Source organism: Sturnus vulgaris, chromosome 3 (genome assembly GCF_052056855.1).
Source record: "Sturnus vulgaris isolate bStuVul1 chromosome 3, bStuVul1.hap1, whole genome shotgun sequence".
In the NCBI taxonomy this organism is placed as follows: Eukaryota; Metazoa; Chordata; class Aves; order Passeriformes; family Sturnidae; genus Sturnus; species Sturnus vulgaris.
Window position 1 is genome coordinate 21,947,743 of NC_142245.1, and position 18,742 is coordinate 21,966,484.

General features: G+C 37.7%; 1 protein-coding gene across 8 annotated transcripts in view; it reads left to right on the forward strand.

The window, feature by feature from the left end:
- USH2A (usherin) overlaps positions 1-18,742 on the forward strand; it is a 368,811-nt gene that overhangs the window by 281,160 nt on the left and 68,909 nt on the right. For all 8 annotated transcript variants that reach the window (XR_015802194.1, XM_088161172.1, XM_088161173.1 and 5 more), the window contains exons 50-55: positions 1,099-1,320; positions 6,480-6,703; positions 9,048-9,258; positions 10,090-10,287; positions 10,868-11,022; positions 12,812-13,010. Coding sequence is in view for 7 of the 8 variants with exons in the window: in XM_088161172.1 (XP_088017298.1) it covers positions 1,099-1,320; positions 6,480-6,703; positions 9,048-9,258; positions 10,090-10,287; positions 10,868-11,022; positions 12,812-13,010 (1,209 nt within the window). In the remaining variant the exon portion in view is untranslated. The remainder of the gene's footprint in view (positions 1-1,098; positions 1,321-6,479; positions 6,704-9,047; positions 9,259-10,089; positions 10,288-10,867; positions 11,023-12,811; positions 13,011-18,742) is intronic.

An 18,742-nucleotide genomic window follows, 5' to 3' on the forward strand; every position in this document is an offset into this window, starting at 1 on the left:
CATCCATCCCAGAATTAAGATGGGAGGCAGAACAAATAATGATACTACCACCCAGGCACCTCTTTGGCAAGGAATTTAGGGAGAAAGAAAAACACCGTTCTCCCTTATCTGTTACAATCTCAGCACATGTTTATTTCTGAAAAAAAAGCTGCATTGCTTTTGGAGATCTCTGTCTCTAATTCCCAACCTTTCGTAAGAAAAGAACTTGAAATATTGCTTTAAATGAGAAAGATGAGTTTTAATACTTTAATCAACTCTACTACCCATCTTCAATATCAAAACAAAACCACTCCTCCTTCCAAATGACATTTAAACCACAGAAAACATTGCAACACTGAAAAAGAATATAAAAATATTAGAACATTGGATCAGCTCTAGTGCAAGACACTAGTGAATGAAAATTATTACCATTTATCAACATTTTTGTATCCTTTATAGCAGTATGTGCTTTGTTCATAGCCCACAGCTTCTTCTGGTTCACCCCACCATTACAGTCTGGCAGTCTTATCCTAAGGTCTTTTCCTGCAAAAGCTGATGATTTCGTTTAACTGGCCGCCAAGTCCACCAATTGTGATGGTGGTATTTAATTTTTAAAGTGAGTTTAATCCTTAAATTCTCTGTGAGATGAAGTCCTGAGTGACACGCAAACATGAAAAGTGCTTTAAGCATTGTGAATTAACTCATCAAGACAAGTTTGGAATGATTTTGAAGGAGACAAATTTTTTTGCCAAGTAGCCTGGTGGTTAAACACAGCAAGAATGTTCTCTCTTTACTGTGTAGCTGCAATTGCAAAAGGTTTTTAGCTGTATAATTGTCATATGCACAGACATTATTTTCATTGCTCTTCTCATCTGTCATGCTTGTCTTTTGATATCTTACAGAGTCCTGACCTGAATTAATGAACACACATTTCTTTAATCACTATTACAAATGAATATAATACTTCTATAGCATTCTAAAGCACCAAGTGCTTTCACATGGAAAGTTCTATGCATGAAGCTGTGTGAATCCAGACTTGTTGCTATCTGATGAGAGCCTCTCATGAATTTCCAGAGAGATAAATGGATAAAATCTTTACTTGTATTCTTATATTGACAGGAGAAATATGCTGCCCTAGTGAAGAGGAAAACAGAGTTTCAGTTGGAATTGGTGATTCCTGCTGCCAGGGAATGCCTTACTCCACATCGGGCAATCAAATCTGCTGTGGTGGATCCCTGCATGACAGTTTCAATCAGCAGTGCTGTGGTGGAAGGGTCGTAAGCATGGACTCTGTCTGTTGTGGTGATGAAAAGGAAGGGACTGCATACAGACCTCTCCCAGGTAAGTGATAAGTCCTCAAGAAAAAAGGTCTTAATCTTTCTAAATCTCTTGTGACACCAGCCGTTCAGAAGTGACACACTCAGGTTTAAAGTGTGTGTGCCAATTTCTAAAAATGTTGTTTCACTTTAGTCACCTATTTTGCTATACTGCAAAATGCTGAGCTTTCAGTAACCTTCTTTGTGCAAAAGCTGCAGGGGCTGGAGAAACCAGACAATTCAAAAGGAGTGGATGATCTTTCCTTAGGCAAGTCAGGAGACAGGACTTGTCCCTTCAGTGAGGTTAGATTGACCACCTTGTGCCGCCATGCATCTCAGTACAGGGATTTTCCATTTGCTCTGGAAATGTGGAGTTGGTCACCTGGAAACTGAAGATTGCAATGGTGTCTGCTTGGTGGTCTATGTCACTCTCTTGTGTTCATCCCTCACATGGGGCCAAACCTGCTGTAGGTTAAAATTAACAAAAATTTATCCCCAGCACTACTCACTGGTTCATCTGGTGTATCCCGTTTATTTCTTGGAAATGATAGGAAATTACTCCATCATTCAGAGGTACAATCTTAACCCCTACTACCTTATAAAACTCTGCAACTGTCTGAGGACAGATGTTGGAGGTATTATTACAAAACCTATTCAGCTATTTTCATGTGTCTTTCCACAGTTAATAGACAAATTATATCACATCAACCTTAGGCTTTTCTCAGCCTGACAAAAAGACTTCAGAAACTATTGTGGTGTGAAAAGGGAGCCTGATTTCAAAACACAGAAATAATGAAGGTTTAGTACCCAGCTATGCTTGGTGTACAAAGCTGAGTGATGGTGTGTGCCAGTTCGAGCCTCTAGTTGTACAGCTAAGGATCTGAAGGCTCAACTTCTCCTTTCCCCAAAAAATAAGCTGTCTTCAGCTAATTTTTGTATTCCCTGGATCCTTCAGTGGCTCTGGTATTAGGAGCACCTTCATTGAGTGCTGACTGTCAGGATGAGCGAATCAGATGAGTATTGCCATGGTTTCTGTGGTTTCCATGCTATCCCTCCCTTCCACTGGCAACTCATGGTGTGACCTGTGAGCAGCACTGCTTGCATGATTTGAGCTCCCTCTCACTGTGATCCCTAATTGTGCTTGATCTACAGCATCCATGCTCTCAATACCAGCTTTGAGCAAAGCCCTCTTGCACAGCCACGCATTGTGCGGCTGCTACAAGACGGGGCTGGCTCATAAAACATCTCTTTATGTACTTTATTACTTAAACTCTTTTATTTGCCTGCAGGAGCCCTTTAACAAAATCACATTGAATTGACTTTCTCACACCAAATCAAATCTCTCTGGTCCCAGTTCAGTTGTCTTTGTCAATATGTATTTTATAAATGGAGTGAATTAACAGATGCTGTTGGAACAGAACTGCTGGGGTAGCGTTTATGTTTTTACTGCTCTCTCTGGGCAGATGAGTTGTGTAGGAGTGTAATACAGGTATCTTGGGATGAAAGTTATGTTCTTCATTTCAGTATATATGTATTCTTAACAGTATTTTTTTTCCTTAAATACATATATTTAAAAAACCTTTATATCCCTCTTTTAAAAATGTGTTTAGCCTATAGCGTTCCATCATTTACACTATTTTTCTCAAGAATGGGTCGGGATGACATTTTTTTGGCTATTAAAAAGGAAAACATTGGCTTTTTTCATCGCTCACAGGTTTTCTGTGAGGACTTTATGCTGTGAGCCAGCACACAGCTGAACACAATTACAGGTTTGAAAGATGAATTAGCACCACAGTTGAAAAGAGATCGTATTCTTTTGCATTAAGCGTAGAATAGATTGTGGTTTCTTATCATATCATATAGATCATGCTCAATTGGTTTTTGCTTAATTTCTTGGAGTAATTCAGCCTTGCTTAAATACATTGCAAAAATGCACAAGCCAGGCACAAAAATCTACCTGCTTCCTATCCTAATTATTGTAATTATTCTAATGGAAAAAATGCTCTTACATAAAAACATAATTTATTTATCATTGGCAAACGGATAAGTAGAATTTTGCAATAATATGGTAATTGGAAGGCTGATCTCATTGTCTGGAAAGAGAAGAGGTAACCAGGGTGGTTTTATGCAAAAGCTGAATTGCTTCTGAAGCACTGTTCTGCACTTGGCAATGAATTGCATAGCTAAAAGTCTAGTGACAATTTAAAGCTTTTGTTTGAGAGCCTTAAGTCCTTCCAAAAAAAGTGTATGAGAAAAACTAGATGACTAAAAGTGCAAGCATTGTACACAGTCTCAATTTGTTGCATGACCAGTTCAAAATCAGTGTCCTTTGCTGAATCTAGATCCGGGTTTGCACTGAATGTTGGTTTAAGAGCTTGAATCATAGAACATTTTAATTTGCCATTGCATATATTTCTCAGAGAGTCCGCCCTGCAAAAAGATATTTTCATCCATCCCACATTACTTTTTTTTCCTTTACGTATTAATTTCTCTTTTCTTAGGTTTCCTTTTTCGCCCCTTGTTGGCCTTATTTAGTGGGGTGACCATAGAGACATCTACTGGCAAAGGCTGGCAGTAGTGTACATGCACATCCTGAGCCCCACTGCTGCAGTGTGATTATCCAAAGTTCTCTGTTTCTGGCTATAAAGGATAATGTCAGCTAAAACCACTCTTGGATTTTCTCTCTCTTTTTTCTCTCTTTTTTTTTTTTTTTTTTTTTTTTCTTTTAATCCCAGACTCATGAAAGATGATGCTTTGTACTGTTGTGGTTCCTGATCTGTAATAGTTGCAATACCCGCATGTAAGCCAAGGATTTTTGGAGTAGTTTGCAATGTACACTGGCTCTGTATTTTGTTGATCCTCTATTCTGGCTCCAAAGGCTAAGCCTTTTAATACTCATATTTTCCCCTTTTGAAAGCATTGGTTTTGCAGATTTACTGAATTAGTAATTCATCACTCAGCTAGGTTTATAAATTTTTTCAGTTGCTGGAGATGAACATGAAATAATTGTTGACAGAAATCAGTGTTAGCAGGAAGTGTCTTTTCCAGCCCATGGATTTTCTTTTTGCTGTAATGCATTATGTGCCTATGAAACATAAATATATAAAATATGACACACACATTCCAAGTGAGTTACAAACAAATAGTTTACATTTTGATATTTTGCTGTATTCAGCAAGGGTTTATAGGAATTTCTGGATCCTTAAGCAATTGAATAAAGCAATTTTTAGAAGGCAAATCAATCCATCAATATTACATGGTCCTATTTTGTTTTTCTTGGAGCATATTTAAAATTGTATATTTGAGGTGTCAAGGTTCAGGAGTCAAGTGCTACATGTGATAAATTAAGGAAAGGTCAGAGGCTATGCAATGCAGTTTCAGAAGATTGTCTACCTCTGCCTTTGCAGCTCATTCATGCTGAAGTGATGCACTCTGGGAATTACTACCAAACTCTGCTCTGCAACATCTGCTCTCCCTAAGTGAGTTAGTGCACGTCAGACATCTTTATGTCAGAATATTGCAGTGATGGATGCAGTCTTCAGAAAATGCTGCATAAAAATCTGGTGTGCCGTTCTGGCCATTAAGTGAAATTACTATTTAAATTAATGGCGCTGTCACAGTTTATCTGTGCAAAGAATGAACGCTGATTAGGGTATTAAGTAATTAGCAATTTATCACACTGGAACAAGGTTGATAATAATTAAAGAAGTAATGGTTTACCAAAGAAACTAGAAAGGGAGTCACTTCTTGTTATGTGAGTGAAATCTTGGCTGAAAAATTTAATTCAGTTAAACAAAGATGAGGTTCACAGTGAAAGAATACAGCTTTGTTTGTTTCAATAGAAAAACAGTTCATTATCAAAATTTTAGTTTGCCTGTCAGAAGTCCCTTGGGGCTGTCTGAGTTGCTTATTAGTATCGAATTGAGTCATTTTCTGCATTAATTCTCTCTTTAAAATTGGTAGAATCCTAGGACAATTTGGAAAAAGGGTGTGAACTAGAGGAAATATTTTACCTCTTAAAGAGCTGGTGATCACAGTTTGATTGCTGTTATTAGAACCAGCCCTGAAAAAAAGGTAAAGTATGCAAGAACCATCACAATTTTTTGCCATTCCAATGGTTGGAATGAAATGTTCTGAATGCTTTAGCAGGATCATACCTTTATAGATTAATTTTCATTATGTATGACTTCTAAGAGAGATTTGCTGCAATAAATGGCAGTGAAAAAAGTGACCACTCTTGCATGGGTTTTAAATGCCAACACATGACAGAAATTACATTAAACACAAACTACTTTGTAGAGGTAACAGTATATCACAGCCCTGGTTTTTGTGTGATATCTTTCTAGTTCAATTAGCAATAACATTTATTTCATTGCCAGTTATAGAGTTTGTAGTGTTTGTTTCTGAGTTAAAACTTACCCCTTTCTTTACATGGTGTTGGGTTCAACACTGGTATTTCATTTGAATGTGTGGAAAATTGCAGTTGTTAGGATGAGCTTTTATTTTTAAAATGAAATTATTAAAACCAGAAAAAAGACAGTGGAATTAATTTTGGCAGCTTATCAATTCCACTACAGAAATGCAAATTATATATAGATATCAACATCTTGAATGGTAATTCTGTGTATTAGATGACTGAAGCTACACTGTGGTTATTTTGCAAGTGACCCATTCCATTCTAGGTACCTAATGTGAACCCCCACTTCAAAATATAAAATATGTGGTAAATTCTGGAATGCTAAGATGCACTGTTGGAAGATTGGCCATATGAAGGGGGGGTATGAAGGAGACCTGAATAGAAAGTACATGGAAAGCTTTCTCAGTTTTTACGTTCTACAGGAAATTTTCATCAACAATCCATCTCCAGCCTGCTGTGGCCTGTACATTGGTGTGGTATTCCATAGCAAAGTTCTTTAAAAAGTTCAGGAGTGATGAACATTGATTGTAGGGGACCCTGTCTCTAATTCTTGATTGTTTTCAGTGGGTCTGGAAGTCAGGATGCTTACTTCAGTCACCTCACGTTTGAATTTAATCTTACTTCAGCTAAATCTGCATAATTCCAGCTGCTGGTGGGTTTATGCCAAGATATATTGAATTGTGAGATTTCTCCTTTCTTATCTATGTATTTGTTTACTTAAAAGTCATATTCAGATTTTTTTTTTTTTGCTTGTTTGCTCCTTTCAGGGATGTTCTGTTGTGGGCAGGAGTACGTGAATAAGTCAGATACCATATGCTGCTCAGGTTCCAGTGGTGAGTCCCTAGCACATGTTAGAAAGAATGACCAAGTGCCAGTAAAATGCTGTGAGACTGAACTTATTCCAAAGAGCGAAGAATGCTGTAATGGAGTTGGATATAATCCTTTGAAATATGTTTGCTCTGACAAGATTTCAGCTGGAATGATGATGAAGGTAATTGATAGAAAATCTCTCAGTGGCTCTGATTTGATGATGGAAAGAGAAATACACTGTTCATAACTATTTTTCTAAAATAGGAATATAAAAACTCTTGTGTGCATTATTCATTTTCACATTACATCCATATTAATACCGAATGAGTTCGCCATGATTGATGTTATTGCAATGAATTCTAAAGGAATTAATAATGATTAGCTGCCTCTGTGAAGTGTTGCCCAGCACTTCAGATTAGTAGAGTGGCTAAAAGCTGGCATACTAACAAGACTGACATGTATAGCCAGCTTCCATTCAGTGGCCACTGTTTCTGATGATGTTCATTAAGTGGAAATTTAAATTGGACTGGCCAGTTCTGAAGTATAAAAATGCTATAACATTTCAATTTGGGCAGGCAGTCGGACATGATTCCCCAACCTCCTAAAAAAACCCACAAAAACCCCCAAAAATAAAAATAAAGAAATTGACATTTTCTTGCTGAACTTAATCCTGATCCTACGGAAAACCAGTGGCCATTTTGGCATAAATTTCAGCACCACTAGGATAGGTCCTTTCATACCTAATGAATTATATAGTTTATTCTCATTCTATTTTAATGTGAGAGTAAACTAAACACTATGAAGGCTATTTTGGTCTTTTCCAAGAGTGCCCTGTGACTTTAGGCATCAGCATGAGACAATTTTGCCTTGCAACTCCAAGTTGAATTCAACAGAAATCTTCAAGAATTAGCATCTTGGAGTTGAATTCAACAGAGATCTTCAAGAGTTAGCATCTTGGTGTTATACATAAGCTGTAAAAATGTTCACAATTGTTATTTTATATATATATGTAATTGTATATATGTATATTATTTTTATAAAATTGTATTTCTATTTATGGTAAGAGAGAGAGAGAAAGTGAGGGAGAACAAAGAACATTGGCTATAGTGAATTCTACAATATGGAAATTAGAGAGCTATTGTGGAATTTACCAAACATAAAAGTAAAGTAAAACAGACCCCATCCTGCCATATGCAGGTGTTCCTATATCCTTGTTGTTCATCTGCTAAGTTAATACAGAAATATTTCTTATATCTTCACCTTTTCATGTCAAGGTTTTCATGTAATTTCATTTTCAGACTGAATAATTTTCTCCTAGAGAAAATCCAGGCGTTGTGATGAGTCAGCTGCAGCTCCTCAATGCATTGTATTAGTAGCTCATGCAAGGCAAAAAGTGGCTGAGAACAGGTTAATGAATTCTGGTAGATAACACACCAGATCCCTGCCTTAGGTATAAAGTATAAACAAAGGAAGTGCTTTGTATTTCACTTACCCACAGTGGAAAAGAGATAGCAGTGCTGGCTCTCTGATATGTATAGATTTACTAAGAGCAAAAGGGCTGATAGTCTGACACATTCTGCAGCTACTTTACATGGGAATCCAATCCATCTGTATCCTGCATCCTATATGGATATCTATCACAATGTAATTTTTGTGGAAGTGCCAAATTTGGGAAATTAAATTAGCTGAAGTTCCTAATCAGCTAAGAACCTAATTTCAATAGGTGAATTAAGGAAGCATTAGATATAATCTGTTTGGTTTTCCTTCTGAAGTTTATGACCTGATGGGCAAAAATAGTTGTTGCAAATATGGCAGTGCATTTCTTTCTGCAGCAACCTATATTTTAAGAGAATTACTGCTCTGTAGCTTATGGTTTGGCAAAAATATTATTTCATGCATTTTAATGGAAAGTTGTAGATGTTCAATGTATATTTCTGTGAATTGTACTTTATGGGTTAAATCTTATATCTTTATGTTTGCAGAAGTCCTCTTATTGCAGCAAAGCTTCTGTTTAGGAGTGATGTGGCAGAAGACATGATTTATATAGCCCATGGATAGAGTTCTCAGCCTTAAAAGCTGCCAAGGACTTGCACAGAGCCCTCTTGTGTACTTGGCAAGCTGTGTGAGGGGCTGGGAATTTGCTACTGATTTGCCACAGGATATTGGCCTTTGCAGGAACAGAATGTTCAAATTCTTGGATAAAATCCTGTTGTCATTGATTCTAGACTCTTCTGTTTTCAACAAATCCAGCCATTTGTGCTTCCAGTAATTAAAATTTGTAATGCTTTCATCCAAGGACCCTTAAAAAAAATCTGTTTCTTTCAGAAAGGATTATAGAAGCATTAATTGTCAAAGACAGTAGATAGGCCAAAGGCTGAAAGGGTCTCCCATATGCTAGAAATATCTGTACTCAAGGTGGTGGAGTGGTTTTTGTATTGTATAAATATAGAGAAATACTAATGGAAGCATTTATAGAGAAAGGAAAATGTGGGAAATATATTTAAATTTGCCTGTGTATTCCTTAGGTAAAAGAAGAATGCAAGGCTAATGTCCTTTGCCCTTTATCTATGGAGAAAACAGCACATTGTGGAAAGTGTGACTTTGATCCTAAGGAGAATATCTGTGCGTGGATAAAAGGTTCACAGAGTGCTACAGAAACAGAGGTAGAAGCAGGTGTGTGTCCAGCAGAAGAGGAGACTGTCTACACAGGAGGTCCAACACAGTATTCATTTACAGGTAAGGAAAAGTGGCAGAGCAGACTCTTGATTTGCTAGTAGAGTTGATTTGCTCTGGAGAAAAAGATGGCCTGAATGCTATCAGATACCCTAATTAAATGTGAGGCAATGTGGAGATGGACGTGGATCTTCTAGAGAGAGTCCAGAGGAGGCCATGGAGATGCTCAGAGAGTGGAGCAGCTCTCCTGTGCAGACAGGCTGAGACAGCTGGAGTTGTTCAGCCTGGAGAAGAGAAGGTTTCAGGGGGACCTTAGAGAACTTTCCAGTGCATAAAGGGAGTCTGCAAGAGAGTTGGGAAGGGACTTTTAACAAGGGCAAGTAGTGACAGGACAAGGATGAATGACTTTGAACTAAAAGAGGGCAGGTTTAGATGATATATTAAGAAGAAATTCTTTACTATGAGGGTGATGAGGCACTGGAACAGGTTGCCTGGAGAAGTTGTTGTCTCATCTCTGGAATTGCTCAAAGCCAGGCTGGATGGATTTGGAGCAACCTAGTCTGGTGGAAGATGTCTCTGCCTTTGGCAGAGGGGGTGGAACTAGATGGTCTTTAAAGTTGCTTCCAACCCAGGTCATTCTAGGGTTCTATGAACTGTAGTGAGGCAGAATTCTTTTAAGAAGTAATCTGTGAATCAGGGCAGAAACTTCAGGGATCTACAATGAGCAAAATTCAATGAGTACCTAATGTGTAAACCTGCTTTCAATAAAGTTGATGAAAGTAATGGTCCTGTCTAAAGAATAACGTCCATTTCTATCTGTAAAGCCGGGGGGAAAAAAGTTATTTTATATTTTGATAAAACTGAGATGATCCATATGTAATTTTCTTTTTCTAGATGTGAACCTTGAACCTTTTGTCACATATGAGTACAGGGTGGCTGCTTGGAATAGCTATGGAAGAGGTTTCAGTGAAATTAGCAGAGCTGTCACTAAGCAAGACGTGCCACAGGGTGTAAGTGAACCAAAATGGGCCAAAGTAGATAATCGTGAAGACATGATACTTCTGAACTGGGAGGAACCACTTCAACCAAATGGTATTGATAGATTATTTTAAATTATTTTTTTCTATCATTCCAATGACTGTTCCAAAATCACAAAATGTATTTTAATTAACCCCTGTCACTGAAGTATACATATTCCTTAACTCTGCCAGATTTTGTTCTAGGTTGGTATAATTTTCATTGCAACTAAGAGAAGAGTCTTCTTCACAGAAGACAATTTAGTATGCCTTTACAAAGCACATACTAAGAGCACATACTGAGAACAGTTGTAATTATAAGTGTGCAAATATGATCAGAAAATGACAATTTTCCTAAAAAATGTTTGGGGATTCAGGGGTAGGGCTGGTGGTACTTGTGTTTATTTCAGGAAATCTGGCTTATTATTTTCAAACTGTGAGGAAACTTGGAAGACTTCTCACTAAAAACTGGGATCTACTCAGATGCTGATGCAGACGTAGCTGGTAATTGACATATAGCATTTAATCAGAATGATTATCTGGTACCGTGGTCAGGTAGATATTCCACTGAATGTTTTCTGTATGCAGAGTAGATTATTATCCCATCACACAGGATCCCTCAGCTAACAAAAGGGAAAACATTCTTTCTGCAATAGGTGTTATCATTCACTACATCATCCTCCGAAATGGAATTGAGCATTTCAGAGGAACAGAAAGGAGCTTCACAGACACCAGTGGTGTGCAGCCATACCAGGAGTATTCCTACCAGCTGAGAGCCTGCACTGTTGCTGGTTGCACAGACAGCAGCAAGGTTAGTAAAGTGGGCTTCATGGATTATCAGGCAGCGTGGCAACATTGGAATGCTTTTGGAAAGGTGTAATTTGAAGACACGCTGATTTGAGTAAGTGGAAAAAACATCAATAATCTGATTTGGATTCAGCTACAGACAGGTGAATATTTGGAACCCCAGGTTGATACAAGCAAACGGAGGAAGAAAGCGGCATCTCAGGCTTGGCAAAGCTGAAATTGCACTGTAGGAACTGATATTTGTTAAAGAGAAAGCTGCACATGGCAGAATAGAGTAAAGAATATTTAAATGCGCCTTCTCTAAACCTGGAAATTAAATTTTTGCTTCCCACTAGGAGGTCTATAGCCTCTTCTTCCTTGCTATTTCTTAGATTATCTGCTTTAGTTATAGTCTATCAATTTGTTCCACAGACTCCTTACTCTTCCACTCCAGTGGAAAAGCCTCTTTTCCCTATATTGCTCTTTGCTGGCTTTCTATATCTGCACCTGCTTCAGGCTTTACTGTCCCTTTGTGTGCAACCTGCCTCAGCTTCAGTTTTAAGCAAACAGGATCTCTTGTCTCCCTTTCTCATAATTTCATTTCCTTTTGTATCACTTTGAATCATGGGTGCCTTTCACCAACATTACTATTTAACCAGCTCTGGTTTTTATTCTGCAAAGTACCTGCCTTATTCATCATTTGCAAAAATAATTTCTTAAGTGACCTCTTTTTCACAATATTATTCTTGCCTCTTTGAAAATGAATTTCTAGAACTACAAGGGTAAGGTCTGTGGGGCAGAGGTGAGGAGTAATGACTATGTTTTGTAATTATTACACTTGTGGGATTGAACTTTTTTTTATTTGCAGGTGTTTAAATGTTTTTCTTATTCATGCAAATCTCAGCCAGAAGTCTCAAATGAAAAACACTAATGCAGAGGGATGAATATAGGTGGATAGCCCTCTGCACACAGGGCTGTGGTCTGGAAACTATGTAGGCTCGGTTGCTGCAATCACTGACCTGATAATAAATCCTGCTTATGTCACTTGCCTATAATTAAGGAGTTTACTGTTGCAAACACTGAAGTCTGCAAGTGGGGACTGATTCTACCAAATGCACTAAGACAATATATTATAGAGGGCACATTTTATATTTACAGCATAATAGAAATACTTTATGGTGGTAATAACAGAAAAAGAAAAGTGATTCTCAAAGAGAAAACGGTCTGACTCACTTATTAAACCCATGTAATTTGGAAATGTCTCTTCTGTAGCTGATGGTGGAGTTGTGTCAACAGAAAATTACCTTTTTCCTTTTTTTTTTTGTAGAAAGAACTTAACAAGTGAAAACTTATCCTATCTTTCAAAATCTTTACATTCCTTACGGAAGTATGGAGTTGCAGATAACTACAATAGAGTTCAGATTGCATGGGATATATGGAGGCTTAGCCCCATGTTTACTGGTGCTTAAAATATATGAAATCAGGCAGTTAAAATGCAGAGACACTGACAAACCATATGGAAGAGAGTTATCAAGAGTTTTCAAGCAATACAGTTTTTGTTGTTTCACCCTGTGCCATGCACTGCAGCTAAAACGTGGTGAACCTGTTGTGATAAATTGTAGACACAGACTTATGTAATGTATTCAAGGTCAGATTTCATTGTGAAAAAGGAGGAAAAAAGTAACTACATCTCCAGCCCCTTGGTAATGATATGCCAGCCCAAACAACATTTTAAAACAAAAGTGACATTCTCATTGATCATGGTATCCAGTGTACTATTACATTAAATTGCTGTTTAATTCATATGTCTTCAGGTAGTTGCAGTCACTGTCCAAGGAGTCCCCGAGAGTGTTCAGCCACCAGAAGTCAGTGCTCTCAACTCCACAGCACTACATTTAAGCTGGGCTGCACCCAGGAAACCAAATGGAATCATCAGAGAGTACCAGATCAGTCAGATGGGGAGAGGACTTATATTCATTGATACTGCAGGCAGAATGCAGCACACAGTGTCAGGTAAGGAGGCAGAGCTCTTTGACAGGCTAATGTCCTGTCCTTAAGATATAAGACAGTATTAATATATTAAAAATGCCACTTGTCAATAACTTTGAAATCCCCAGCACTGTGCACAGTTTGGAATGCTTTATCATGACTTTACATATCTTAAATTTATTTTTTTTCCAATCTCTTCCATTTCTAGCTGCTGTTTGTTAAAATATTAATAGATTTAATTTCAAAATTTAAAAATAAATCTATCCAGCTCGATTGAAGATGCATGCTTTGTAGTGTGCTTAAGGACTTAGATATTCTGTGTGGGCCAGCCATCCCTTCATACAGATTCAACTCTCTCTTTTAACATCACTGATGTGCAGTAATGCAGTTGTGAATGTGTAGCAGTGTAGGATCGAGAAGGATCCAGTACTTTATGTCTGAGATAAATAATAAAAAGTAAAGGAAGATAAAACAGGAAAGATCCCAAATTCTGCTTATAATATTATATGTTGCTTATAGCCATTTTCTATATACTTGATGAAAGAACCTTTATTCCAGGGATTTTGGGGAAAACTTGGCTCAGACCTCAAATGTCTTATTTCCACATATTCAATTTTTAGTTATTTTTGAATGTTACACTGAGGCAAAATTCCTTTTGGAAGTGCTTCTGTTGAACACAGAGCAAGAACATAAGCAGTATGGGATATCTTTTTTTCACTCTTTGACCTCAGGTTACTCATTGAATTTTTATATCTCACAAATGCATTAATTTTTCCCTAGTTTTTTTGCCCCACAAGTAGGAAATTTCAAGATTCATATGTTGTACACACAATATGACAGCCAGCCAAAGAGCAGAATTTGACTTAGGGCACATAAATCCTCTAGAGCATAGATGGCACTCTCAAATACCTCTCAAAGTGTGAGTTCTGAGTCAGGGTGGATCCCTTAATGCTTCAAAAGAGTTTGTCTCTGCTGTAGTCACTCACAGAAGAGCAAGATTGCTGTTCCTCTTTGACAATATCATGCTCAAGTGTGAAATTCATCAACAGTGTATTACTCCTATCTCCATATTCAGTGCTTCTGGACATGAGATATTAGCCAGAGTTGGTGGTACATGTTTCAGAATTGCTGCTGTAAGTTTACACTGCAAAGAAGGAACATTGCAACAAGGAGTGATTTATCGAACCCATACAAAAATATTTCTCATGCTCCTCCAAGGCAGTTATATCTCCATTTTAATGCCAACAATACTTACCAGTTGGAAGTGAGAGGAAATGAAATTAATTCCTGAGAAACAAGGATCTTTTTTTCTTTTGTTTGCCTGTTCTGTTAAGCCACTGTCCAGTGCGGCCATGTTAAGCCAGGAATGAAATAAGTGATCATTCCTCCTGACAGTCATAATCAAATCTTTTGCTGTTTTCTTCAGGAGCTTCCTTGGGTAATAATGTGGAACTCATGAAAGTGATTTAGCAATGTGGGTAATTATTGCTCTCTAAATTAAAAGAATATGATAAAAGAATCAAATTCACTTCATACATAATCTCGAATGTTTGAACTGTTTGTCTTATTCCCTGTGGTTGTATGTTTTGATTTTCCCATTATCCCTGTTTTTTCTTTTTCTTTGTTATTTCCCTCTCCAAAACTGCCTGCTTTTCCCTGAGCAACAGTTGAACATTAATGAAGCTGTAGCATTAGTATTTGTGGAGACTTTGAATCTCGGGTCTCACAAATGGCAGACGTGAAGGCGAGCACCTTGCCACGGCACCATTGTCTTGCTGCTTATTTTTAATTACATCAAAGCTTTGGAAACATGATCCCACAAATGCTTTGTGGGAATAGCAGTGAATGTGCTCATCATGTGAAATCCATAAATTGCTTATAATCCTCTCAAGATGTTAAAAAAAGCATTAAGTAATTGAAGACAGGAAGTCCTCAGTTAATTATTTAGAGGTGTTATCAATGCTTTAAGCAAACTGAAGCATTTTCTGCTATCTCACTGAGTTGAATGCCACTGGGACCCAGGGGCAGCAGCCATCATCTTCTCATATTCTCTAATGCAAACAGCACATGGCAGCTTGTCAATAAAAGACCTTTTTATATCATTTATTACTGAACACTTCCAGTACCCTGTACAGAACAATTTGGATGACAGTTATGGCATTGTTTCACTTTGTGTTACTACTACTTTACAAATGGGCCTGCTAATGCTTTGCAGTGGGGCCAGGCAGAGGGTAAGACTGAGGAAAATAATTAGGGGAATTGTAAAAGAAAGCCAAGAGTGCCCTCTTCAGCAGCAGCAGATGGGTTTATAGAAAAGGTTTCTTCTCAACTCCCCTCTTTTAATACACTTAAGTTAATATCCCAAGTAAGAGGCTTTATCAACAATTTGTAGGATCAATCATTTTTAGGTCAAAACCAAGGAAGATAATTAATATTTATTTTAGTAAAAGAAACAACAGTATGAATACTTTATGACTGAATAGTTTGAAATTCTTCCATCTGAACATATTCTCCATTTCAGGGCGATGAAATCTGAAGAGATACCAAAGTGTTGTCACTGGTCAAGTCTATCTCCATATGCAGCACTGAATCATTAATAATATTTATCTGCAGGAAACTCTTGGGGGTGGGAGGGGTTGTGTGAGGCTGTGGTCAGCAATCTGACATCCTCCCGAGTAAAATTCCCACGGCGGGGCCCGGGAGCGTTATCCTGGGAGCTAATTACTGACCTTGCTGGAGCCATCCCCACAAATGGAGACAAACAGTATCACAAGGAATTGATTTAGCTAATAGAACAATGCATTCTTAAAAAAAACCCCCACTGTTCCACAGCCTTTTGGCAAATGACAAATGCTGCAAGAACATAATAGAATGCTTAAGTTGACAAAAAATAATAATAAACCAAAAAAGAAGAGGAGGGGAGAAATATCCTCTAGTGAACGATCAAGTAGAGACATTAGAAAAGGAAAATGCTGCTTATATTTCAAGATTATCTTACTTGTTATTTTTATTGTCAATCACATACATAGATTTGCACAGAGCTTTCCAAAGCATGCATAAGACAAGGCATCTAATGCACATCTTTAATAATCTAGATAAAAAATCTGCTGTGACTGCTCCATATATGGCTAGAATTTCAGGTATCAGAATTTCACCAATAAATTTAGTGAAACCATGTGCTCTTTTTTTAATGCTCATTTTCCTCTTTTAAGTGTAGTTGTAAATGAGTATTGCTTTATTATGCATGTTTCCTTTAAAAGTGAACATGACTCCCTTTAGGGGAATTCAAGTAATTTGTTGCCACAGTAATCTTTTCTATCCTGAAATGTTAAATACTTGGCTTTCCTCCATGCCTTTGCCTCTCTCTAGTCTGCAACTGTCATTTTTTCCCTCCTTACTTTTATACACAGTGTTCAGATGATGTTTCTTCTCTTCCAGTTCATGATTAGGTTACAGCAAGGGCTGTCCCTCTGAGTCATCTCTTTATTTTCTCTCCTTCACAACTTGTTCAATTTCTTAAGCAGCCTGCATGTCTTCCATTCAGTATTTTACCTTCCTACGTAATTGCTGCTTCTTCTTTCACTCTATTTGTTTGTAATGTATTTTAATTAAAATATCTTGGTACAAGGTGTAAGCAAGGATTTGTTTATAAACAAAGATCTTTCACAGGCTTTTTTGTTGCCACAGAATTGCATTGTTCTTGAAATAATTCCATTTAGACACAGGAGCTACGTCAAAAGTATGCTGTTAAAACCACAAAGCCGCATGCTTAAAAATTGACCTGTACAATACCTAAGAATTGACCTGTATAATCCTAATTCAGCCTCTTCCACACAAACAATCTACATTACATAGCAGTGCAGTCATTTGTTCATAGGGTTACTGCCTTGTTCAGTCCACAATCTGTGCCTCTTCCAGGGAGGAATAAAATGAAGCTCCTATGTGGAGAACTGCTGCCTCAGCTTTGGCTGTGTTTAGTGGATTAATTCCTTCTGGGAGTCTCAGTGTGTTGGAACCCTGGAAACAGGGATTTTGGAACTTTCTGTGCTGTCAGGTACTGACCCCCAAAAGAACACTGCTTTTGACCTGAGGCCTTGGAGAAAGCTTCCAAAACTGAGTGATAGAACTAGGATCACTAGTGTGCAATTTGAATAAAAGTATGTAATGTCACATAGCAGAAAATTTGGAATTTAGGGTTTTAAAATACAGTAGTAAGACAAAAAAGAGTTTTAAAGTGGAAGTCTCTTTCTTTCTTCACCTTCTTCTTCTTGGGTCTGGGTGGTACTTTTAATTAAATAAAAATGCCGCACTGCGAGTCACAAGTGTTTAGTCATTAACTCAAAAATAAAAATAATTTAAGTATTATTTTTTAATTAAACTGTTAGGTCTTAAAAGACCTTGTAACAAACAAGATACATCACCATTTCTTCATTTTTAGCTTGTTAACTAGAAGTGCTGTAGCATTCACTGTAACATAAATTAAAATTAATAAACAACTAAATCCAAACACAAAATTCCTTCTCTTGTACTTTTAATCCTGACTCTAACAAAAAAACCCAACCAAACCAACCAACCAACCAAAAAAAACCTAGGAAAAAAAAAAAACACAACAAAAAGTGTTATCAGTGTAGATGGGCCTAATTCTGCTTCTGCCCAGAGCTCCATTCCCTTTCAAGGAGGCAGGAACATTGGAACATGGAGCACAGAGAGGAACACAGCTGGGACAGTGCCAGCCCAGAGGGGGCTGGAATAGTTGTTCAGTCTGTGGTACAGAGGAAGGCACATCCCAATCTTTCAGTTTGTCACAACCACATCTTCTTCATTTTCATTACCTTGCCTGAGACCTGAATTTCCTGAGCTTTCAGAGCTGCAGCTGAAGGCACCAGTTGTGCTCAGATAGATAAAGTTTTGCCTAGCACCAGGTAGCCTGACAGCCAGGTCCCAGGCATCCCAAATGGCTTCCTGGCAGCTCCAAGGAGATTTTTGGTTCTCTCAGTCTCTTTGAGTCGGTATCCTGATTCTGAGAAAAATGGTTCTCTTGTATTTTTTTGAATTTATGTGGGTTTTTTATGGGGTTGGTTGGGGGGGATGGATTTTTTATTTTGGTACTGTTTTAAGACATTTGGAATGCTCAGCAGGTTGGTGTTAGTAAAGCACCTGAACACTCTAAGGGTGGATGCAACAAGAAAAAGTCTCAAATTACAATTAATCAGGTCAGAGGCCAGAGACCACATGTTGGAGGTACTTTTAGAAAGGACTGTGCCACAAAGCCTATGAACAAAAGGGGATCAGTTTGTATTGTACAATGTCCTGGCACTGGGATTTCCTAGTTTTTGAGTGTTTAGTTTTGCGATTTTAATATTTTCAAAGAGATTTTGTGTATAATTTGCTTCTTGTACTTTTTGTATCCTTTACATTCAGGAACAGAAACCTTTATTTAATGTATTATGAGGTGTTAACAAAGGGGTCCTTGAAAAGGTGAGAAAGGGGTGTTCAGGGTTTGTGCCTGGTGATATCTTAAAGATCAATTTTGATAGATAACCAAAAGAGTAGTTTAGCAAAGGTGCTGTGTTGTGGGCTGGAGGGTGCTGTGGGAGGAAGGCTCATCAGCAGTACAAGCTGAGCTCTAAGGTGATCTCACAGTGGTCTGCATCTTTAACAACTGAACTACAAGAAGCCTTTAATGGGTGCACAGAATTGGCTATTCTAAAAGCTCAGTACCTTAGCCAAATTATGAGTGCAATTTTATGAGGATC